The sequence below is a fragment of the Equus asinus genome, chromosome 6 (genome assembly GCF_041296235.1).
Source record: "Equus asinus isolate D_3611 breed Donkey chromosome 6, EquAss-T2T_v2, whole genome shotgun sequence".
In the NCBI taxonomy this organism is placed as follows: Eukaryota; Metazoa; Chordata; class Mammalia; order Perissodactyla; family Equidae; genus Equus; species Equus asinus.
Genome location: NC_091795.1, coordinates 50,568,807 through 50,595,029, shown reverse-complemented (window position 1 = coordinate 50,595,029; position 26,223 = coordinate 50,568,807). Strand labels below are relative to the sequence as shown.

Below are 26,223 nucleotides of genomic sequence, written 5' to 3'. Positions count from 1 at the left end.
CAAACTATGGTTTTGTTTTTTACTTATTCAATCTATATTAGTTTTTAAACAGATTCTGAATACTGGGATTTTTTTTTTAAGTAGAATTTAAAAAACATACTGTATACTGGGACCCTGATTTTTTTGCCTCTGTAGAAACAACAACAAAATTGCTATAAAAGTTATTCCTATAACTTTTCTAAAGGATGACACAGATAAGTTAGTCAACCACGGGCCACATCAGGACAACTTAAAAGCAATAAGAAATGACAGTGCCTAGAGCATTCAGGAAAAAGTACTCGCTTTATTTAGACTACAATACATTGACAAAACTTCATTTCACAAGAACTTGTTTCCTCTAAAATAACCACTAAAAATACACATATACATACAAGCATATGATGGTTGAGAACAGTGTAATTTTTTTAAAGCAGTGAAGCAATATTTTAGCTTTTGTGATTTTTATTGCCTAGGTCCAAATGTTGAAATGTTTGTTACTCTCCAATTATTAGAATTAACTTAAGAAATATTGTCCATGAGAAAAATGCCTGATATCCTTATAGGCATGCTTGTTTTATCGTGTAGACTAAATAAATGGAGTAAAAGAATAATTTCTTAAGTTTTCCATCTTATATGTACATATGTATGTGTGCCTATACAGTATATATTTATACATACTGTATATTTTACATGAATATATTCAGTATATACATATATATAAAATCACTTAGCCCTCCAATACCCAGATCACTTCTTCTAAAGAAATATGTAAGTATGAGGTCACTAGGTAACCCAGTAATATTTTTATTTATTTAAGGAAATAAGAGCATAACCTTCTTCTTGATGTCAGGCTAACCATAAATAACAGACAATCCTACACGTGAAAAGAATTGTGGAGGAAATTCTGATGATATAAATGTACAAAATTTTCAAGGTTATTTACTACCTAACAAATATATTTGATGTAATCTTTCACACTGACTTCTGACCATCACTGTGTAATGCCACACACTAAAGAAATCTTTTAGCTGTCAATATGGTGCTTTCTAAAAAAAAAAATAGTGATTTTGCATAGAATAGTTTGAAACTGCCAGTGTCTTTTAAGTTTAGCTCTGTTTACCAGATCACTGTTTTTAAAAAAGTGATTCAAACATTATTTCTAACAAAATAATATTTAAATCACTTTGTATTTCATTTAAATAAAAGTATGTTTAAAGTTAAAAGTTTCTTCAGGAATATTCTGTCCTCTGACACTATCATCTGAATAGCCTAGTTTACAAAGAGCTTTTCCATAGATGACTTCATCAATCTTTCCCACAGCTACCCAAGATAGGTACTATTCCCATTTTTAAAGAAAAGGAAATTGAAGATTGGTCCTGAAACCAAGTCATGTTTTAAATATTACAATTTGTGGATTGTGTTTCACAGGTTCTCAATAAATTGGAAGGGAAATGTTTTTAATCTCATGTGTACTCATTTTGAAGTAATTATAATTAAAAACCATATTTGTCTAGTTACTCATCCAAGCCTTTATTAAGTACAATCCTGTGCAAAATATTAAAGGAATACAAAGATGAATTTTAAAATGGTGTCAACTCTCAAGGAGTTTACAAATCTAACAATAGTGACAAATAGTTTAACACAAACTGTAGGAAAAGAATTACAAGTAAACATTTGCTTTTGACTGAGAAAAATCACTTTATTTCTTGATTTAAAGTACAAATTGCCAGTCAGGAAACATTGCTACTATACACACCTTTATTAGTTCATCCTCGCTAAAGGAGGGATTGTTTTTAGAAAAGAAAATGTCCTACCCTATCACATCTTTATGACTGGTTGAAATTTTAAAACAAAAATTTGCTTAAAGAGAAAAATGATAGATTCATAAAATCAAATTATCATGCACAGAAAGACAACGTGTGTCTGCAATAATATGTAAAAAGTTGAGCACAACTGGCTCTAGTATTAAATCTGAATTACTTTGGAGACTTGCCTTGGACAAGTTGGTATGCACAATTTCATCATATATAAAACAAGGTTGATATTTGCCTCCAATTATAATAATTATTTCCATCTGTCATAACACACAGGGTTAAAAAAACTAGTATAAAAATTTTTCTAATAATTTACACACCAAAAATAATTTGGAATAAAACTAGAGGTAAAGAGAAAAAGTGATGATGATATGGATAATTTAATAGTAAATTCTCAGTGCAGAAATGAATGTAAATTTGCAAGTATCTATTTTTTTCTATGTTTTAATAGTTTTTTTAAATGGCTCAGATAAGAAACTTACAATGCCTAGTAAAACACGTTTGAGGGTTCATTTTGTGGGATACACTGCAGAGAAAAAGAATAGGCAAATAGTCTAATTTTAAAATATTTATTGATTCCTGCTTTCCAGAGAAATTTTTTCAAACAAATCACAAAAGGCCAATACCTCTCTCTGCCCTCAATGCTAAGCCATTTTTTTCCACCAAAAATAATGAAGTAATGTATATTTTTATAATTAATCAGTTTGTGACAGCTGTGATTCAAAAACGCTTTTTAAAAATACAAGTAAGATCAAAGTTGCAAACAGACAATATGCAGCAATTAAAAACGCTGAATAGGCAAAGCCTAGTCTAACCGACCAAATGACCAATGAGCTGGATTCGGCCCTTTCAGGCGATGGAGGATTTTGCTTCAGTGCCCTGCACATATGGGAGGGGTTCCCATCGACATTCTTAACACCACACGCGCGGCTGCTGACACCGAGGCTGCAAACACCAGTGTGGCACAGAGAGGAGGCCCTGCTGATTCTGTTTTATTCATCAACAGATTTTTCTTCTCCACTCTCTTCATCAGCTTCATCTTTTTCCTTGCAAGAATCCTGGCTGTTGGTATCAATAAAATAATTTTCTTCCTCATTCTCTCTTTCTTCTAGTTTTTCTTCTCCATTAAAGCTAGAGGAAGAAATTTATCAATCTTTCAAAGGAAAAATGATTTGGTTTAAAGGTAAACAAACCCTTTGCAATATATGCCATCATGTAGTCATTCTTCATCAAGTGTATGAGCTCCAGTTTATCAAGAAAACTCTATCAAAGTGCCAACTGGGGAAGTAAATATTCCTCTGAGAACTAATTTATTTCAAAACTTGATTGACTCTTTAAACTTCATTTGGAAGCATGTTATTATTTTCATTATTTCAGTCAGAAATTTAAACTATTCTGCTTTAAAAACAAGATACTTCATCGCTGTGTAATATTTTGAATGTGTCAAACATGTTAAAGAATCAATATGTTTTACAACAGTTCACATGTATTGCATTAGGTAAAATACCTTTTTAGAATATCATAGAACAGAATTTTATGCTTTCCTGCAGGTAAGAATTTTTTCAAAGGTAAACCATTCAGACATCTCACATATGTTACCTTTCTTTTTCTTCAGTGAAACTTTTCATCTCTTGATCGGTGAGGAACTCAAATATTTTTCCACTTTGGCCTTTCTTTGAAACAAACTCATCAGATATTCCTAGTGCTTTTAGGGTGTTAGAGTATTGCTTTTCTGCTGCCATTCTTGCATTTTTCTATAGGAAAGACAAACCTTTTTAGACGAGAACAAAGGACTTTAAATTTCCACTAAAAACATATGGGTTAAAAGCACAGGTGAAAATTAAATTCAATAATCACAGCCGTTTGAAAATATGCATACCCTCTGACCAGCGACCCCACTCCTAGGTATATCCCCAGAGGGACTCCTACATATGTGCCCAGGAGACATGTGCAAGAATGTTCGGGATAGTACTGTTTGTAACAACTCAAAACTGGAAAAACCCAAATATCAATCAACACTGGGATGGATAAATAAAGTGTGGTCTATTCATATAACAGAGTAAAATAAAGCAATGAAAATGAATGAACAACCTGGAGGATCTCACAAACATAATACAGAGCAAAAGAAGCAGAATACAAGCGCACATAGAGTAGGATTCATTTACAGGGAGTCCCCAAACAGACAAAACTAAACTACATTGTTTGGGGATAGGTACATAGGTGGTAAAACTGCAAAGAAAAACAAGGAAATGCTTATCTCAAAAGTTGGAATGGGGGCCGGCCTGGTGGCGCAGCGGTTAAGTTCGCATGTTCTGCTTCTCGACGGCCCGGGGTTCGCCGGTGGGGATCCCGGGTGCGGACATGGCACTGCTTGGCATGCCATGCTGTGGTAGGTGTCCCACATATAAAGTAGAGGAAGATGGGCACGGATGTCAGCTCAGGGCCAGGCTTCCTCAGCAAAAAGAGGAGGACTGGCAGTAGTTAGCTGAGGGCTAATCTTCCTCAAAAAACAAAACAAAACAAAACAAAACAAAGTTGGAAAGGTGGTTACCTCCAGGGGAGAGGGAGAGAGTTTTGATCTGGGAGGGCCAAACAGCATTTCCGGAGTGCTGGCAACGCTCAATTTGTTAACCTGGGTGGTGGCCACATGAGTTTTGATCTATAATTATTCTTTATACTGAATCTGTTTCATACACTTTTATGTCTATTCAAGGATATCTGGAGAAATCTATAAGAAAATAAGTTTATGTACTAGTTATCAGAGTGTTCTTTTATTTTACGTGCCTATTGTAATTTTTACTCTTTATAAGCCATATCTCCGACCCACGAAAGATGATAAAATCATCAGTGTTATCTTTACTTTGTGGAGGAAGCCATGGATACAGCAAAAAGAACATGAATTTACAACTGGGTTCAAATCTCCAAAATATTACTTCCTGGCTTTGGGACCTGTGGAAGTTGTGATGACCCTCTCATATCTGAAGCAAGCTTGAAGTCCTCACAGTTCCTGAGCCCACAGGCTTTAGGGAGCCACAAGACTAGGGTTCACACTAGTGCCTCAGGTTTAGTCCACTTCTAGCTCCTATGAGTGGATATGAACTAGTAGTATAGTGCCAAGAATTAGCATCTGGACCTCAACGAAAGCAAGGTAACTAGGAATGGCCCAGTTCCAATGTACCAATGGTATCTCATACTGGAACGGGTGTGGGAGAGCACCCAGACTTGCCCCCAAATTTAACAAGTAAGGAAACCAAGACACTCCTTCTACCCGCGCTGAGGTTAGGTGGCTTGCTTATGGTCACAGGATAGTGAGTGGCAGAACCAAGTCTCTTTACCCTTTTCTGGGTCTTTTTCACTCCACCATGCTGCTTTCGCTAAGTGGTAGTAGTCATCCCGGAGTTTGAAGGTAGCCTAAAGCCTGACTTTAGCAATGCAGGTGTCAGATATTTGCCTAACCCAGGGACTCCAGCATACTGAGGGACCATGGAGTCTAGTGTTCCACGGGAGAAACCAAAATAGCAAAGACTGATTACAGCGGATAAAACTATCACCAGTGCATTTCCTGACACTCTGGAAAATTGAGAAAGAAGCCCTTAAACTGCTGCTAAAATGCACCCACTGTGAATAACAACAATTTTTAGAAAAGTAAGTAAAAATGCATCCAGACCAACAGACAAGCCTTGGGGAAGTGAAAGGTATGGCAAAGTGAGAAGATGAGAACTATGCCTCAAAGACTGTAAGCAGAATGCAGAAACCCCAAACTAACTATGAATGCATTAAGAACAGTATATTAGAGTTAAGCAAATTAAATGCAACACAGATGAAAATGATACTAATTAAAGTTAGTGCTTGTAAGGCCTTCATCTGAATCTGGTTTAAACTTCGTTTTAATATCTACTCAGTTAATAGATCCCATGATTTCCACAAAACAGGACAACATGATTTGTTGTGTCCTGGTTCATAGGGTTAGCCTGCTGGGGGATAACGCAACAGCAGCAAAACTGCCATGAACACTTATAAATGGGTAAGGCACCAAACGGTGAGTGAGTTTATTGAACAGCAGCTGTTACTTAGCAGCGATAGTTACAGCAAAATAGACTACAAGAAAAAAATGTACTAATTTACATTAATAAAACCAAAGGAATGGTAAGTCACTGCCAGTCACTCTGTATATAGAATTGTCTTTTAATATTTTATATCACGGTGAATAGTGTGTAATTGTTCCTAAGTGAAACAATTATTTCCCCCTTGCATTTAACATTGCAAAAGAATTATAAAGACTATACGATAAAAGGAACAGTTAAAATAACTGTATGATTATTTTATTTTACTATTAAAGACTGTCAAAAAAAAATTAGCTTTGGGGGCCAGCTTGGTGGCATAGTGGTTAAGTCCACACGCTCCACTTCGGCAGCGTAGGGTTCACAGGTTCAGATCCCAAGCGTGGACCTGCACACTGCTCACGAAGCCATGCTGTGGCGGCATCTGATATACAAAATAGAGGAAGACTGGCACAGATGTTAGCTCAGTGACAATCTTCCTCACCAAATAAATAAATAAATAAATAAATAAATAAAATAAAAAGGAAACCAAAAAAATAGCTTTGTTTCTTCAGGAAACCAAAATAACAAGTAAGGATAAAAATTTGTCTACAATCACTACCCTAGTTTGAAGGGAAAAAAAGGACTTATTTTTTATAATCATAAGTTTAGCTTATAGTAATTCTTTCATTTATTTAATAATTACTGAATACTTATTTTGTGACAAGCCCTCATGGGAGCTAAGAGATATATAGGAGGAGAAAAGCGTTTTGGGAAAATGGAACAGCATATGTGAGGACCAAAAGTGGTAAAAGAAATATCAGCTACGAAAGTAACCTATGTTTTCCACATTAAAATTTCTTTATGGGTTAAATTTCCCACACACCACTTATTTTGCCACGTTTTCTCTGGTGCTTAGAAACAGTGGGAATTCACAGCATGGCAAAACTGCTTATTAATGCTGAGACTCATGACTAATACATCAGGGTAGTGCTCTCAGCCTGGGCTAATCCCAGAGAGAAGATGAGAGGTCATTATCTGGCTAATTGGATCGTAATAGTTCAGTTTTGGCTCAACAAATGTTTAACATCTCCTTGTTGGCAGACATTGTCTGAGGTGCTGGGAATACAAAGATTTGATCACCACCTTTAAAAGTAATTAGCTGGAAGGAAAGATAGATTGTTAAACAGTTAATGTCCACACAATGTGGTAGGAGCAAAGACAGAAGTGTGCAAAGGGTAATGAAAGAACACAGAGGAAAGGGCACCAACCCAAACCGGGAAAACAGCAAGAAGTGATTTTATGCTAAGACCTGAAAGAGTAGGAGGAAAGATAGGAAGAGGCTCTAAGGGTGTTCAGAAATAGCAGGAATAGAGATTTCACATTTGAAACTAATGGTTTTGTATGGCCTGAAAGTAAACGATGTACATAGTAAGGGGTGTGGGGAATGCAGTGGTAGATGAACTAAAGAGGTCAGCAGGGATTGAGCAGAGGATCCTGTATACCACGCTCAGACTCCTGGATGCATCTCTTGGGAGAGAGCAGGACAGCTTTGTGTTAAGTGTTCGGAAGCAGACTGACTTTGGTTACACTCCTAGGTCCATTATTACTAACAATAAGCCTTATGAGTTACCTTCTTGGAACGCCCTCTGTAATACAGGGATACCTTACCGCACTGTTTAGAGACTTCAGTGACAAGACCCCTTGATACCATTTGTTGAAAATGAGAACGAAGGGAATCAGTGAAAATGGATGATTGCCAGTGTCATCAGGGGCTATCAACTACCTACCCAGGGTTAACATTTTGGCAAGGGAATGGGAGTGGCAAGATGAAGATATAATGGATGGCTTTGCAAAAAGCAAGGAAGGAAAATTAGTCAAATCATTATAATAACTCAGGAAATAGAGGTTTCGCCTAGCATTTCACTATCAGGAATGGAGAAGGGCAGATCCAAAAATTATTTAGGAAGCAAATTTGTCAGTTCTCTCAGTGACAACTGAATAGGGAGAAAAAGTGGTTCCCAGTCATCTACATTGTGGCCCAACCAAAACAGGAAATCAAAGACCAGGATTTAGGCTGGGGCTAGATGAATGTAAGATGCCAGTGGGAAACCTGGGCAGACATATCCACCAGACAATCGGACATAAAAACCTGCAGTTGGGAGCTGGAGATAACTACTGTGAGCCAAAAGTCAGTCACTTTATGCTGAGTAATGCAGAACAACTCATGATGATTTTTTCCCCTAAAGTTGAAACTGAGATGTTAAAAATAGAAACCCACCCCTTAAAACAAAAAGCATTACATAAAATTATATCCAAATCAGTAAGTAAAGGGTTCCCATAACTTTGAGAGATTTGTAGTATGTAAATTTACCCACAATACATGTTCCTGGTCCTCATTGAATCACTGACAAGGACAGTCCTGTAAGGACACCCATCTATCCCAGGTATGTGCTGGCAGGAAGCTCCAAATGTAACAGCTTGAAATTCACAACACAGCACCTGTAACCTCCACTGATTCTGTCTCTTGTTAAGCCACGTCACCTGTAGGAACCTCTCCCTTATGGGTACAAAAGAGAGGATGATCTGAAATTGACAAATCTCTCTTAAGGAAAAGACTGTAAAGCTGAGTGTAAATTTAGTAAATCCAGGATTCACTGTCTATAAGACCAAATTATTTTTCCAATAAAAAGTAAGTCCTTTCTACTACTCAGCCATAAGCAATGATGAAATCCGACCATTTGTGACAACATGGATGGACCTTGAGGGTATTATGCTGAGTGAAATAAGTCAGAGGGAGAAAGTCAAATACCATATGATCTCACTCATAAGTAGAAGATAAAAACGACAAAAAAAAAAACACATAGCATTGGAGATTGGACTGGCGGTTACCACTGGGGAAGGGGGTAGGGGGGAGGGCAAAAGGGGTGATTAGGGTCACACGTGAGGGGATGCACTATAATTAGTGTTCGGGTGGTGAACATGATGTAATGTATACAGAATTCGAAATATGATGTACATCTGAAAAAAATAAAAATTAAAAAATAAATAAATAAAAGAAAGTCCACAAAAGAAAAAAGGAAGTCCTCTGACTAATTGTAGATAAGATTGAAAATTATAAACTCACTTAAAAAAAAAAACTAATCAACAAAATGAAAAGGTAACCTACAGAATGGGAGAAAATGTTTGCAAATCATATATCTCATAAGGGGTTAATATCCAAAACATATAAGGAACTCATACAAGTCAACAGCAAAAAAACAAATTATCAAATTGAAAAATGGGAAAAGGATCTGAATAGACATTTTTCCAAAGAAGATATTCAAATGGCCAACAGGTACATGAAAAGGTACTCAATATCACTAATTATCAGGGAAATGCAAATCAAAACCATAATGAGATATCACCTCACACCTGTTACAGTGGCTATTATCAAAAAGATAAGAGATAAATGCTGGGGAGGATGTGGAGAAAAGGGAATCCTTGTGTACAGTTGGTGGGAACATAAATTAGTACAGCCACTATGTAAAACAGTACAGAGGTTCATCAAAACATTAAAAATAGAACTACCATATGATCCAGCAATTCCACTTCTGGGGATATATCCAAAGGAAATGAAATCACTATCTTGAAGAAATACCTGCACCTCCACATTCATTGCAGCATTATTTACAATAGCCAAGACATGGAAACAACCTAAGTGTCCAGTGAAAGATGAATGGATAAAGAAAATGCAGTACACACACACACACACACACACACACACACACACACACACACACACTGGAATAGTATTCAGCCATAAAAAAGAAAGTCATGCCATTTGTGACAATATGAATGGACCTTGAGGGCATTATGCTAAGTAAAATAAGTTAGATAGAGAAAGACAAATACTGTATGATATCACTTATATGTGGAATCTAAACAAAAACACCAAACACATAGAAAAAGTAATAAGATTTGTGGTTACCAGGAGGAATTTGATAAAGGTAGTCAAAAGGTACAAACTTCCAGTTATAAGATAAATAAGTACAGGAGATGTACAACATGATGACTATGGTTAACACTGCTGTATGGTATATCTGAAAATTGCTAAGAGAGCAGATCCTACAAGTTCTGCTCACAAGAAAAACAAAACTTTTTTTTTGATAATTACATGAGGTGATGGATGTTAACTAAACTTATGTGGTAATCATTTCTTAATATATGGATGTCAAGTCATTATGCCGTACACATTAAACTTATATAGTGCTGTATGTCAATTATATCTGAATGAAACTGAAAAAAAAAAAAACCTGGCAGAAATAAATCTGATTCAGTTAGCCATTTTGTTTCATTTTTTAATTCTTCAAAGACCTCTAAATCATATAATGAAGCCTCATCTTAGTATTTGGCTAAGATGGTACTAAAAAGAGACCAGCCATTAAAAACAGGTTGTGAAACTATTATTTTGAAAATGACTGGATTAGCACCATGTTCTTTATCAAGCTCACATGCCGCATGAACAAGATTCCACGCTCAGATTTTAAGCAAAATTACTCACTTGACTGATTTGATGAAGCTGTCACAGAAATGATACTATGTCTCAATAAATTATATAACACATAAGAAAAACAGACTGTAAATTAGGAGCTGGAGATATTTCAAAAAAAAAAAAGCTGACAATAGCTCTTAAATTCCAACGAACACAACCTGAGCAACTCTTTCAAAGAGTAGTGGCCTGTTTTTTAATTTTTCTTCTCTTTCTTCTAGTTCTCGTCGGTATTCTCTCATCCTTTCCTTTTCACTCTTTCTAAAATCAAATAAAAGGAATGGAATTTTAAAAAGAATTTGCACATATAACATTTAGCTTAGATGACAAATCAGAAATTAAATTATGAGCACAGTTTACCACAATTCCTTTTCTAAACTGGCAAATTTGCATGGAGTGCAGAATAAAAATGCCAGGCTCTGAGAGCACACATTTTACATCCTGGCAACAGTCTGGGTATTTCGAGGTTCTCAAATCTTCAAGACCTAACGTGTTAAGGAGCTTCAAACTGGCCTGAGGAGATAAATGAATGCCCTCTTAGCTCATTTATAAGTGTATAAAACCAAGAAAATTTCTTCCAAATTAGATGTCTTCTCTTTAAAGAATTTCTTCTGAAAACAAGACCTTGCTCTTCTTCTTCCCCTAAATGAGATCTCCTATAGGTTGGTGGCAAAGTTAATTAAAAGGGAGCAGGTGAGGGGAGAAATATGGGAATATAACAGAGCAACAGGAACCAAAATACATAAATTCACAGTAAGTGTACTTATTATTTGGACAAGATCCTATAATGAATTAAACAATGCTATTTTCTCTATGTAAAATATACTAACTTTACCAAGATAATAAAACTTCGTGGATTACAGAAAATAATTATACTATAAAATGATAATTAAATATACAAAAGTTGGTATTAAGAAAAATCCAGTTTACTTTTCTAAGGAATTTTTTACTCAAGTGCATCAAATTAAGCTCCCTGGATCAATGAATTACACTGATAGACATTATAAAGGAATATATATATAATATATATCATAAAGGGATATAATTATTATTATACAACATATACATTCAAAAAGAAATACCTGTAATTAAAAGCAAATATAGATTTTTCGGGGGTACTTATAAATCAGATTACAAATTAATAAACTATATTACTTACCCAGCTTTCGGGGAGATATTTTCCTATTTAAATATGAACATTTTTATGTCACAACATAAAAACGTTCCTCTGGAATACTGGTTTTCAAACTTTGTACTGCAGAATTCCAGTGTTCTGTAAAGGGCTTCTGCAAATATTTTTATTTACTTATATTAAAACTATAACAAAATGCAACACATACCACTAACCATTAACACACGTGTTAACTGACACATAACTGATGGTAATTAACATCAATGTGTTAATTTGTGCTATCAGATTTCATGCAGACCTTAGAACAAAGCTCTCTGACACACCTGTTTATTGAGGAACATTCTGAGATTACACAGCAAGCTGTTAAAAAGGAGCTTTATCTGTGTGAATCAAGATTTTTCTCAATATTGTACTGTGCAATCTAGAATAATATAAAGAAAAAGATTCGATGCTGATGTAAGATTACAACTATTAACTAAGGCCACAATATAAAACATTTCTGTTCATCAACATGGCTTCATGGTCCTCACCATGAGGTGAGCCTACATGTTGGTTCTCACCAAGAGGTGAGTGAGTGAGTGTGAGCGTGTATATCTATGTTGAGTACAAGTAACTGATAGTACTTGAATCCAGAAACGAAAATACCAACACTAGTCTGAATCTGTTCATATATTGGTATTTACTGATTTAAAAAACAAAGTTTGAAAACCAGTGATCTGGAAGTTCAGGATTCTTTCATGATACCTGAGAGATTTTACTCTGGATTTAGACATTTGAGCTAAACTTTGATGTGAGTCATAAGCCTTAGCTCGAGTCGTCAGGAGTTTCTGCAATTCTTTCATTCTTTGCTTCTGCTTAGTTAGGATCCGATTTCTCTCTTCTTCCAACATTTTCTTTTCCTCAAGTGATCTCCTGAGGACAACAAACTAAGGCTTAATTCACTTCAAGCCAATGAGAATGTTGTTTAGCAAAGATTTAACACAGGATAATTCAACAGTCAAAAAAGGAAACCTTTGAAAAGGATCTGACTTGTGAAATTGGAAATCAATAGACTGACTGTAACCTTTTCTATCCCCAAAGATTCATAAAATGGAAAATACATTCATTTCTTAGAAAAACACTCTCTGGCAAAATGTTCTACATTACATAGTAAAATATATCACAAATACAGTAACTTCTTCATATTTTCAAATTCACCAACATAAAATCAATAAATAGCTGTATACACGATTCTAGCAACCACGCGTCACTCAGTCCTGTGTCCCAGGTACTCACCTTGTGGCTTGTTCTCTTCCTCTGGAAGACACTGTGGGCACCACAGGGCTGCCGTTACAAGGCACAGGCCTTGCACTTGCATTTCTTACTGGTAATTTGCGCCTTGGAGACAGATAAGGCCAACGCATTTCTTTTAAATTTTCTTCATCTGCTTCAATGTCTGCCAAAATTTTCTCTCTTTTAGTGGATGCATGTGAGCTGGCTGCTTGAAGATCAGATGGTTTAGAGGCTGTTAGGAGTTTTGGATACTTCTGTTGTGAGAGGTATCTCTCAGGAAGGTTTTCCAAATCAGCAGTCTGGCACCTCAACTTGCATTTACACTTCAACTTTTCAGGCTGTTCAGGATACTTGGGCTTCCTTGTAGCAAAACTTCTACCAGCTGGCCTACGAGGCAGAGTGGATGAATTCTGTAAAAGCTCTTGGGCTCTCAGCTGCATCCTAATGTTTCTACAGAGCTCTCCTTCCTTTAACTTGTCATTGGTAGTTGAACCATAAGTAGATCGAGGTATTGGTCTGGCTTTAAATCGATTTGTTTTCTTTTTAGACTTAACAAAGTCTCTCAGCTGCTTTTCCCGAATTGCTCGCTTCTGTTCCTCTCTTGCCATAAACTTAAATGGCTTTTGTGACGCCAAAAGAGCTTCTTTGTTCTTCTCCTTCATAGACCTCCTCCGTTCTTCATTTTGCTTGACTATATCGCAGTAAAGGGGAGAAAAGACAAATTCGGGAACTGGATTAGCTCGGAATTTTTTCTTACACTCTGAATCATCATCTTGTTTTTTGAGCAGTTTGTCTACCATTTCAATATCTGATCTAGATTTCATGTTCTCTTTTTTCTTCTGCTCTCTAACCATCATTTGAAAAGGCTCAGGTACTGTAATCTTTGGCACCCATTCTTTTGGTTTCTTCTTTGCTTTTTCAACTGCTGGGAAGTCAGCATCTTTACACTGAATATAATCTTCAACAGAAAAGTCTGTCCACATGTTGTTGATGAGCTCCTTAGCATAGGTCATCATTCTGTTTTTCTTAGGATACTCTTTTTCTAAGTTGGGCAACTCGTCTTCAGAGGAAGACATAACCACGGAGGAAGACTGACCTAAATCAGGCTCTGAAGGCGATGTCATTAATGAGACAGGATGATAGTTCTCTTCTGATACAGACCTAAGTGAGAGGAAGAATTAAGTTATATTTTCAGTTGTACGTGACCAAACATAAAAATTAAGAATTATATATTTTCTAAGATCAAAGTATAATCAGTTAGAAGATTGGAGCTGGATAGGGCTTGTAAAAATTATCACTGTTATTTAGAATTGAGCTGGGAGAAAAATTATCTAATTCGACTCCCTCATTTCACAGGGGAAGAACCTGAGACAGCAGAGGCTCCTTGTGTCTAACCTCGATTGAGTTCTCCACGTTTTCCAAAGTCACCATCTTAAAACATACCTCTGATCATGGCACTCCCCTTCTTGAAACTTTTCCATGGCTGTCATCGTTACAGTCGAGTCTAGATTATAAAGCCCTTCAAGACTAGCCCCTGCCCACCTTTCCAGTTCTGCATCTCGCCTCTCCCTACCCGCACGTCACCGTTCTTAAGTCACATCCAAGCATGTGAAGTTCCTCACACACCATGATTTCTCATGCCACCATGCCTCTGCACACATGGTTTCTGCTGCCTAGAAGGCCACTCCTTGCTTCCTGCCTCTGCTGCAGCTACACCCCCTTTAAGACTGAACTCAGATGTGACACTTCAGTAGAAAATTCCCACCTGCATCCCTCCACCAACACCCTGACATGATCAACTGCTTCTTCCTCTGACTCCATAACACTTTGTTACATCCTTCTGTATTGCAATATTTTGGTTCTCAGCTAGTCTTTGAGCTCCTTGAGGGCATCCTGATTCTGACTCAGTGCCCAGGCAAGGTCTGGCACACAGGAGATGTGCAATCAGCACTGACCAACTGGATAAGGTAAGGGACTTGCCTCAAGTTTCAAAACAAGCGAGTTTATAGCAGAAATGGGTCTTGAAATGACAGGCTATTTTGAAAACTTGAATCAGATTTATATCTTAGTCCTGAACTCTTTGTACTATACCTTTAAGGAACTCATGTCAATCCACATATTATAAAGGGCTTTTAAAACTAAATTTTAATGTTCATCATTTAAAAATGGCCCAGACTAAATATTTTGATACATGTCTACAGTTCTATGAGTGGTGGGTTACAGAAAAAAGACCAAATGGCCACCAAATGATCCTTAAAGCAAGAAGTCACCTAGTAGGTTATAAGCCATTAAACATTTTGAACAAAATCCCACCTCCATATATTATTAAAAGTACAAAGGGATATTTGAGAGAAAATATTCTGAAACAATTTTATTCTGCAGTTTTAGTGCATTTTATTTTACAGTCAACCAGTAACATGATGTACAAACTTACCCGGAAGAGACACTAGAATCTTCTTCTCTGATGATCATTGGCTGAACCTCCTTTAAATTTAATTTATTCTGGTACATTTTCTCTAACTTTGCCATAGTTTCCATGTGGGCAGCCTTCAGCTCTTCTAGTTTCCTGAAATATTCTTCATTAGAGTGGAAAATATCAGAAAAGTCCACAAAGTCCTCACAGCTTACACGTGCTTGTTCATCCACCCCAGAAACGTTGGTGCTAAAATCAGCCTGATAGGAGGAAAAACCTATTATACAGTGTTTGGATCTGATGGACAAATTAAGTTGACACTGATTCCCAATGCTGCTTCTGAAAGACTCCACTTAATTAGGTTATCCATTACTTGTGGGCTATATACCTACAATGGATTATGTTATTTGTGGGCTATATTTTCCCCTAATGATATTTTATCAAAAAAAAAGAGAGAGAGAAAGACCAAGTTGCCAGAAAATAAGTGCTATTTAATCCATTTTATAAAGGATGGTTAGATTCCCAGATCATGTACTAACCCATACATTATAAGCGGATAGAACCAAACCACCCTTTATCAAGAGCCTCCTTCTGAGTTGTAACTTTTAACTAAGATGAAGAACACAGTTCCTCCTGCTGCAAACCAAGCAAGCACAGCCCAATGCCCTCCCTCAGCTGGGCTCCCGCAGTGTGGGCCCCTAGGGTGTGCCAGTGGAGAGGAGACAGGGGAATGGAGAAGTCAGGGGAATGGGGGAAGGGAGGAGACAGAGTTCTCAGTGGCTCATCAAGGAGCCAAGGAGAAGCCCTCCTGGATGGCAGGGGGAGACCTCAGGAAGGAATAGGAGGGTGTAGGAGGGACTTTCAGAACAACCACTCCTGCAGGCAACAAGAGCAGTAGCTCCCACGGGTGACAGGGACTTCTGGAGTGACAAGAGAACAAGACTAATATGGTATAGTATAGCAACTATACATGGTATAGTTATTCCATATACAGGTCATGCGTGGAAGGGCTGGACTGATCTTTTCCCCTCACTTCTTTCACAGACCTCTCATAGTTTTTTCAACTGAAGCAACTAAAGAGGTAACACCCATTTTTCTCCATAAATATAAAAATTTTAATATTTTCTCAGTTGAGAAACAATTGAAATTATTTATGATACTAAGCATAAAAGGCTGCTAACCATGGTTTTAAATTTAGTCTCTGCTTGAAATAGACTCAAAATGAAAAAGGCGTATTGCTATGGAAAATTATAGGTCCAATCTGATATGACTCCAGGAAATAAATCTGAGTAGCTTGTCCCAACAGGATAATTCAGAAGAATCAACTGTTTATAATAGCTATAGATATGGTGTTTTGTTTTTAATGGGCTAAAGACAGTGTACAAGAGGCCAGTGTTGTACCACTTGGGGTGAGTTAGAGAAAACAGAGAAAAAAAGTGTTCTTCAATAGAACTGGTGTGCAGAAACTTATTAGCAACAAATCTATGACTTACAGAATTACTTTATGTATGTTATGCAACTCAGTTAAGAGAATTTCCTGCTATCTTCTCTTTCTGTGTGTGCTCCCACCATTACCTTCTCAGCTGTGGGGATGAGTACCTTGTCAATCTCCTCATTCATTAAACATTTAGAGACACCCAGCATTCAGCTAGCTGCTGAAAAGATACATATCAGATAAAAACTCCACCTTCGAGAAGCTTCCAGCTAGTTTAGGAGAAGACATGTACATAAATAATCAACAGCAGACTCTGAATGAGAAAAAACTCCTGATTCCTGCCCACAAGCTGCTCCCAGCTGAGCAGGGAGACAGATGAGTGCCCACGTGTGTCCCAATATCAGACACCTTGTGAGCTCACAGAAGGAACACCTAATTCTGACCAGGGGAAAAGCAGAGGCAGAATTTGCAGAGGTGAGCCGAACTAGACACATAGAGTTGGATGAGGACAAAGTTTACCACATCAGGAAAGCAGAGAAAAACAAAGAAACCCAAGGCACAGTGCTGGAGCATTCATCATATGTTACTTCATGATGACGCAATGGGCAGGTCCTCCATTCTCAATGAGGAAACTGAGGCTGGCAGGAGTTAGGAGACCTGTCTGCAGTCACAGAGCTAACAAGCAGCAGAGCTGGGATTCAATCCCAAGTCTGATAGGCTCCAAAGACACAACACACTCCTCCCAAGGGCAGGAAGGGTTTTTAGCCACCAGAGGAAGGAATAGTGATGACGTGCTGAGAGAGAGGTAAATAGTCTAAGTGGGGCTGGGGAACAGGGTATATGGAGCACAGGGGAGGGTGGGAAACAAGGTGAAAAAGGCAAGTCAAGAGCCCCAACTGAGAGCCTGGGTGGCCAGGTCACAGGCAACAGGAGCCTTGAGAGATGTGAGCAGAGGAGTGACATGGTCACTAATGCTCAGAAGGATTCTTCTGGTAGCAAGTAGGGTGGAGTGAAGGAAAGCAAGGTTAGCAGCAGTTAATGGGCTGCCGCAAAGGTCTGAGTTAGAGTTATTAAGGGCAGAATTAAGGGAGAAGTGCCAGGGACAAAAGAAAGGAGGCGGCCTCAGGAGACTTAGGAGACTGAAGCATCAACTGGACAATGGCCTGGACTGTGGGCAAGAAATTGAAAAGATTTCTGTTTGGAGTGCTGTCTAGGTAGACGATGGTCTGCCATTCATCAATATAGGGAACACAGGGGAGGAGAATCTTTTAGGGAAAGGAAACTAACCTCTTAGACACATGGAGTTTGAGGGGATAGGAGGGCAACCAAATGTCCAGGAAACAGGTGGGTAAATATATCTGGAGACCTGGTAAGAAGGCTGGGCTGGAGATGGAAATAGGAGAGCCACCAAAGCACACAGAAGTGGCAGGTGCAGCTTGGATGTAGATAACGCTGCCTGGGGAGAGTGGGGGCAATGAGAGACAAGAACCTGAGGATGGAAACGTTGGCAAACACCAACAGTTACATAAGCAGTGAGAGGAGGACTAACATGAAGTAGAAAGTGGTCACGAGAAATACAAAGACCAAGTGATAAGGGCATTCAAATGAAGGGAGCTATTGTTTGGTTTGAGTCTGGAAGAAGAGAGAAGGCTTCCTGGAAGAGGTGATATTTGAGTTGAGTTGAAGAATCAAAGAATCTGAAGGATCAGAGAGAGTGTAGGAGGAAAGAGGGAAAAGGTATTCCAGACAAAGGTAATGACATTAGCAAAAGTGGCAGGGTTGGGAGGGATGGTGGAGAGCAAGGTGCATACAGTTGCAGGATAAGAGGAGAGTAAAATGCATAAAGCAGGGCCCTGCCCGGTGGCACAGAGGTTAAGTTCGCAGGATCAGCTTCGGCAGCCAGGGGTTCGCCGGTTCAGATCCCGGGTGCAGACATGGCACCGGTTGGCAAGCCATGCTGTAGTAGGCATCCCATATATAAAGTAGAGGAAGATGGGCATGGATGTTAGCTCAGGGCCAGTCTTCCTCAGCAAACAGAGGAAGATTGACAGCAGTTAGCTCAGGGCTAATCTTCCTCAAAAAAATAAAAAATTAAAAAAGGCATAAAGCAATTTTGGGAAGCAAGCCTGGAAAGGGAGGTTAGGGCAAGGAAGAGGTGGTTTCCATGTCTTGTCTACTCCTAGCTCCTGACCACTCACTGGTCACCTGGTTTCAGCCCCCTTATGACCTTTGAAAGGGCTGGAAGTCAAGTGACTTTTTAGTTTGGAGTGTTCTCATGACTTGGAAGAAAGATTGCAGACATGGTGTGGAATTCTCATTCTCACTCAAGCCTAGGTTCCATACTTCTTAGCCACGTGATGTGAGCTCTGACCTTTCGAACATCAGCCTTCCGATACAGAAAGTAGGTGTGCCAGGTGTTAAACTACTGTCTCTCAGCTCCAGTGCCATTCTTCTACACCCTGATATGTGATACTGGGAATGGGACTCTGCAAACCACGTTTCTTCTTTGCCAGCTGCTCCCCGCTAGACTCTGCCTAAAGTAGGGCTAGAAGGAGACTGCAAGGCTGGAGGAGGAAGAAGGGACTTACTCCTTCCGTTACTTCTCTGCCTGCGTCACCCCAGTAATGGTTCTTCCCTAGGCAGCAGTAGTTCATTCTGGTAGCAGTGGTGGATTCCAGTTTGCAGTTTTTCCGATGCTCACAGAATCAGCAAAATCAGCTCGGGTCCTTTGGATTTGCTGTTCCCTCTCCCTGGGATGCTCTTCCTCCAGATTATCTGCAGGGCCAACTTGCTCACTCTTCAGGTCTTTACTCAAATGTCATCTTCTCAACAAGGTCTTTACTGACTACCCTATTTGGAATTACAACCTCTCCCCCGACTCATGGTCAGCCTCCCTTTTCTGCTTTATTTTTCTCATAGGTGCTCACCACCAAAGGGCATTCTACATATCTTTACTTATTTATTTGTGTGTTGTATGCGTGCCTATACCGAAAAGAAAGCATCACAAAGGCAAGGATTTGTCTGCTTTGTTCACGGTTGTGTCCCTAGTGCTGAGAAAAGTTCCTCACCAATGGCAGATACTCAATAAGTATTTGTCAGACGAATGAATGTACAGCTAAAAAAATATGAAGTTCCCACCAAAGGAAGAAGACATGTATTCCCTCACAAAGGCCTGAATCATTCAAGGAAAAACTGGCTGCTCTCAAGAGCTATATTCTACTGAGTATTAAGGAAAGGGGTTATTTTCCCAAAAGTGTCATTAAAACAGGGAGGATATTCGAAAGAACTGTTTTTAGGCAAAAGCATCCATTTTCTCTCCATTCATTCTTCTAGAACATCCCTTAAAGGAAGGCCTTATAAAAATCATTTTCACAAAAAGGATAAAATTTATTTGGACCTAAAAAAACTGTTTGAAAAAGATATAGAAGGATGAGTAGCTTCTGAAGGGATGTGGCAGGTCTGAAAATTACACTTATGCACAGTATCCATTCCATTTCAGCTTAATATTGTTAACACTAGCTGCAACTTTTCAGATAAACTGGTCTCATAGTGTCTTACTAAAACAGATGAATGGTTAATAAGTGACTTCCAAGTCTAATTTCATCTTTAACTGTCTCTACATAGAAGAAAATATTTAGTAGATCAAACAACCTAGGCCAGGGACATTATTTTCCAAGAGCCTAAAACAGCGCCCTTTCCCTTTAATTGTTCAGCTTTTTGTGGAATGTTGTACCTGCAGCCACTAGATTAGAGGATAATCTTCCCTAGATTGGCTTGACCCATTTAGAGGATGACTCCTTCAGGCTCATGTTCTTCATTGGTAATCAGCACCCATAATTATTTGTGCTGTAGTCTATCTAGTATCATCTGCAATTCTAGAATTTTTACTAAAAAATTTTTTTTTCATTGAAAGGATTTGTAAGGAATGAGGCAGATCTACAGGTACTAACACGGGTAAAGCCCCAATAAATAAGAGAAAAAAAGCAAGTTGCAGAACAATATGCATATAAAAGATGCATCACATATTAAAATATTATGTACACAGGAGACAGGAAAAAGCCCAGAAGAATATATGTCCATTTCAAAACACTGAGCACCAGTGGGGAGGGAGGAGGGAACCCAGATTTTTTTTGGGGGGAGAGGTGTTAAAAGGGCCTAAGCTTGCCACAACTAGAAGGACCCACAACTAAAAAAATATACAACTATGTACTGGGGAAGCTTTGGGGAGAAAAAAGAAAAATAAAATCTTAAAAAAAAAAAAGGGCCAAAGCCTTATTTATGACATTTGATATTTTAAAAGGAGAATGTGCTCATGCATTATTTCCATAATCAAAATGTAACCAAAAAAAAGGAATGTTTTGTGAATATAAAAACTGAGTAACTTCTAAGGGATACTCGATCTGCTTGGAGCCTCCTGTATTCCTCCTGGAAGGTGGCTCTCGCATTCCCCAAGCAACGCTGCTTACCTCTCCCTCGCTTTTCTACCTGATCCCACATCCACCCCTCAGCTGCCCATGATAACTCTTATATTTCTTTAAGAAAACAGAAACTATCAGAGGGAAATTCCCTCATCTTCTCACCTACAAAACTGATTGCTTCTTTTTTCCTTCTTCTTCTCCCCAAATCCCCCCAGTACATAGCTGTATATTCTAGCTGTGAGTGTCTCTGGTTGTGGATGTGGGATGCCGCCCCAGCGCGGCCTGATGAGCGGTGCCATGTCCGCAGACAGGATCCGAACCAGTGAAACCCTGGGCCGGTGAGGCGTAGCGCGCCAACTTGGCCACGGGGCCGGCCCCCAAAACTGACCGCTTTTGTGCCCCTTTTCTCCTTCCCTCCTGTTTCAGGGATGAAACGTCCCTTCTCTTAGAAGAATTTGACGCTTTCTCTCATCATTAAAAAGAATGAATGTGGACTTCCACACTGCAGTGATATTCCTTCTACCACTGTAGCTGCTCCTAAATCTCTTTTGCCCTCTTTTTCTCTACCCGACCGTTAAATGTTGAGGTTTGTAAGAGTTCTACACTGAGCCCCTTCTCTTCTTTCTCTGCACTCTCTCCTTAGGCGACTTCATCCATTCCCATTGTTTTAGAAAGGTTGAAAACTCCCAGATAGAAATCTCCAGCCCAGACCCCACAGGACTACAGTTTCATAGGCCCAACTGCTTCCTACACATTTCTACTTGGTCCTTTCATAACATCTCAAATTTACCATGTTCAAAACTGAAACTTTGATTCCCAGCCAGCCTCTATCCCTATTCCTCCTCAAGTCATCTCCAATTCAGTAAACGGCATTACTGTCCGTGCAGCTAGTTTCTACTTTCCAGAAACCTGGGAACGAGCATTCTCGATTTCTTCCTCTTCCTTGGCCTTCACATCCAATCGAACAGTAAGTCCTATCCATTCTAGAGAAATCTGTCCCCTTCTTGCCATCTCCCCGGACCCTAGGTCCAAGCCACTGCCTCTGGCACCTGAATTACTGCAATAGCCTCCTAATCAACCTCCTTACTTCTGCTTTGTCAAACTCTCCAATCACTCTCCACAAAGCCATCAGAGTCATCTTTTAAAAATCTAAATAAGGGGGCCGGCCTGGGGTGATGCAGCAGTTAATTTTGCACGTTCCACTTCTTGGCAGCCCGGGGTTCACTGGTTCGGATCCTGGGTGCGGACATGGCACCGCTTGGCAAAAGCCATGCTGTGGTAGGTGTCCCACGTATAAAGTAGAGGAAGATGGGCATGGATGTTAGCTCAGGGCCAGTCTTCCTCAGCAAAAACAGTAGTTAGCTCAGGACTGATCTTCCTCAAAAAAAAAAAAAATCTAAATAGGGGGCTGGCCCCATGGCTGAGTGGTTAGGTTCATGCACTCTGCTTCGGTGGACTCGGGTTTCACCAGTTCAGATCCTGGGCGCGGACCTGGCACTGCTCATCAGGCCATGCTGAGGTGGCGTCCCACATAGCAGAGCCCGAGCACCTACAGCTAGAATATTCAACTATGTGTTGGGGGGCATTGGGGAGAGGAAGAAAAAGAAAAAAGGTTGGCAACAGATGTTAGCTCAGGTGCCAATCTTAAAAACAGAAAAAAAAAATCTAAATAGGAATATGTCCTATCTCTTAAAAGCCTTCAAGGACCTCCCACTGCACCTATAATAAACACTTAACTCCTTACCTTGGTCTATAAGGCCCTGAATGATCAGGCCCTGCTCACCTCTCCAATCTCATCCCTTCCCCTCTTTCCCTCTCTCTTTTCCAGTCCTGCTGGCTTTCTTTTAGATACTTAATCACACAAACCTCTTTCTCTTCCTATCCTAGGGCCTCTGCGTATGCTGTTCCCTCTGCCTGGAATGCTTTTCCCCCCTCAACTCTTCAAATGGCTGCTTTCTCATCTATCAGGCATCGACTTAAATGTTAACTCATTTAAGTAGGTTCCCTCCAACTCCCTTTTTAAATCATAGTAGCCTGTTCATTTCTTTCCCAACATTTCCTATCTTATAATTACTTGACTGTTGATTTTTTATTGTCTAACCTCCCACCAGACTGGAAGCTCTGTGACAACTTGAACAATGTCGGCTTAATTCACACTAAATAGTCAGTGACAAGCACCTACTAAACGCTAAAAATTCGCTGAAAAAGAGAAGGCCACCCCATCAGTCAGTGAAATTTTAACTGTGAATTATAGAATATTTCTTTGCCCATGTCATCATCAATCACACACCAAAGCCTATGAGCTGATACCCTCAGCTGAGGCTAGATTCAAGGAACATGCCTCAGGGCCCAATATGGGCACAGAGTCCTACAACGGGTGTGTGGAGGGGGTGGGCTTTGGTGAACCAAAGGAGTGAAAGGGGCCTGTGACAGCTGGTTCTCTAATCAATCTTGCGTAGTGGGTACAGTATCTGAGTTTACTACATTTTACAGACGACAAAGTTGAGACAAATTAACCTTTAAAAATCAAGGTAGAGGGGCCGGCCCCGTGGCCAAATAGTTAAGTTCGCATACTCTGCTTCCACGGCGCAGGGTTTCCCCGGTTTGAATCCTGGCTGCAGACATGGCACCGCTCATCAAGCCATGCTGAGGCGGCATCCCACATGCCACAACTAGAAGGACCCACAACTAAAATACACAACTATGTACCGGGGAGCTTTGGGAGAAAAAGGAAAAATAAAATCTTTAAAAAAAAAAAAAAAGAAAAACATCAAGGTAGAGACCCAAGCCAAACGGTGAAGGCGGCCAAGCCTGGCTCCTGCACTGTCTTTCCTGTGCATCTTCCTCCAGCCCCAGTGTCCTCTGGCTATCAGGCCTACTGCGGCAGCTTATCCAGGTTTTGCTTCTGGATCCTTCAAGTGTGGTGGTCTCAGGACACTGCCAAACTCATAAGACTCAGCTTCCTTTATTTCGGGGGAGAGAGGGTGGTAGGATCCTGTCCCTCTGAAACCAGCTCATTACATAACTAGTCTCTCCTAAGGTAATGTTTCTAATACACATTTGCAGTTTAACAGGGCACTCTATACACACAGCTACAGAAATGACTGACTCCTCTACCACAGCAAGCCAAAACAGAATTTAATCTTCGGGCGAGTTGTTCAAACAACAGTTCCATTGGCAGTTATTATTATTACTAATTTATACAAACTGATCTTTAGATATGACACACATTCTGTCACTTGGTTCTCATAACATCCCAGTGAGACAAGAAAGAGAGACAATTATTATAGTTCTTTTACAGATAGGGAAACTGAGATTGAAGGAAGTTATATCTTACTATCATCAGGCAAATGGCAGAGCATGGATCCTAATCCAGGACTCCAAATTCTTTTCCTCCCATCAAATTCTTTTCCTCCATCACTCTGCCTCCTGTGATGGCTCCTGAAACCTGTGTTGAAGGGAAACTTTATCATGAATGAAACAGGTCCTAGGACTCCGAGCCTGGTTCATGTTGAGGGTCTCACCCTGCCTTACTCTAAATAACCTCAAGCAGTTTATGTCTGTTGCTGAAATATTGACCATAAGAGGTGCTGCTACAGATTTTCTCATTAACAGTTTTAGTGCAGATTAAAGAGATTCGAATTCCAAAATATCTAGTGATTTCTATTAGCTCCAGACCATAATGTTTTGTACTGAGAAGCTTTGGACAAATAGTATTAAGAATCTTTAATTGCGGGTTAGGAGTTTTATATCTGCAGATTGCTAGTCAAAACTCAAGGTTCCCATCTTTTAAGTGAATGGAGCAGATGGCAGATTTGGCTCTCTACGTGGCAGACAGGTGTTCACGACACATTTGACACTGAAAATTGATCAGTGAAAAGGCTGTCTCACCCTACCCTGAAGCGACCTTTGGGAAACATTGGAAACTCAGTAATTTGCTTTTCTGGATGCTTAACTATATCTATGTCTGATCTACCCACTGAACTCTTGACGGTATAAACACTGCCTCTCATGTATTGTGTTAAGATGCACTAATAAGCAAGACCTTAGGTGACGACAAAACACAGCTGACAGCACGGCTGATACGCTTTATTTTTGTGGGTTATCCACTATAAGGTAGATCAGGTTTCCTCAAGTTAAAAAGAAAAGGAAATATCTATTCCAACAGATGTTAGAGCATAAGGAGTAAAGATCTGTACTTTGCACTCCAGAAATAAAGTAAATGCTGAGAAAGTTTTCAACTATCTCTTTGGTGAAAATTAAAAGCCTTTTCAAAGCCTCGGTTTTGAGCATTTTCCGTGGGGGCAGAGAGAAGGTAGTGGGCCAGCATTACCGGGTGGGGAGGATCTGGACAGGGCGCCCCGTGTCCCAGCCCGATCCTCAGCCCCGCGCGGACGCGGACCGGCCCTCAGCCGGCGCCCAGCCCCAGCCCACGTCCCGCCCCTGTATTACCGGCGCCCGCGCCGGCTGCACCGCCTCCTCCTCCTCTTCCTCTTCCTCTTCTTCTCCCTCCTCCTCCAAGGCCGCCGCCGCCGCCGCCGCCGCCAGGGCCTCTGAGGGGTCTTGGCGTTCGTATTGGGCGACCCGCGCTCCGGTGTTGCGATTTACCCCGCGTTCCGGGGTTTGGAAACTGGAGGCCAGCAGCTTTCCCGCTCGGTGCGAGGCGGCCATCACCTCGCCGCCCAGGCCTGAGCGCCCGCGCTGGCCCGGGGAGGGGAAGCTGGCGCGGCCTCAGGCGACCCGGCGGCTCCTTGCTTGGGGCGGGCGGTTACTAGGGCCGCGGTAACTAGGAACGCTACAGGGGCCGCCAGGGGCCAAAAGTCACTCAAAATCCTCGCACGCTGCCGTAGACCTAAGACGGGCGCCACCTGGATAACAGGAGTCATTATCCTATCCTGAGTCTTTGTCGGTTTAGAGGGTTGGCTGGCACCTCTTCCCCGGTTTCGCGCCTCACCGCCTAAAAGTAGACTTCTCACATTAAACACCTCGTTTTGTGCAAAAAACAGTGCATGAAATAACACGTTACGAGGACATGGCGGCGGCAGGAGAAAGCAGGGTATGCTACTGTATGGCGGGGGCGTCAGAACAGTGGCAAGGTTTACATCCTGCTACATGGTTCCCTCGGGAGCGGGAGAATGGGAAAGAGTGAGGTACGTTTTACTCTGATTGACTTGAGAGCTGGCAGAAAT

At 40.1% G+C, this 26,223-nt stretch overlaps 1 protein-coding gene across 8 annotated transcripts; it reads right to left on the bottom strand.

Moving 5' to 3' along the window:
* Positions 1–263: 263 nt before the first annotated feature.
* On the bottom strand, positions 264–25,931 carry FAM161A (FAM161 centrosomal protein A). Of its 8 annotated transcripts, XM_044772524.2 has the most exons (8): positions 25,487–25,800; positions 24,372–24,482; positions 15,203–15,441; positions 12,772–13,929; positions 12,241–12,408; positions 10,526–10,625; positions 3,393–3,547; positions 264–2,924 (listed from the first exon to the last, which is right to left on the bottom strand). In XM_044772524.2, the coding sequence occupies exons 2-8, from the start codon at positions 24,375–24,377 to the stop codon at positions 2,786–2,788; spliced, it is 1,965 nt and encodes a 654-aa protein (XP_044628459.1). In that variant the 5' UTR covers positions 24,378–24,482; positions 25,487–25,800; the 3' UTR covers positions 264–2,785. The 8 variants fall into 8 exon arrangements, 5 of the variants coding, with proteins under 5 accessions (XP_044628459.1, XP_014712940.1, XP_070368145.1 ...); XM_014857454.3 differs by lacking the exon at positions 24,372–24,482 and having other exon boundaries at positions 25,487–25,931; XM_070512044.1 differs by lacking the exon at positions 12,241–12,408.
* Positions 25,932–26,223: the final 292 nt, after the last annotated feature.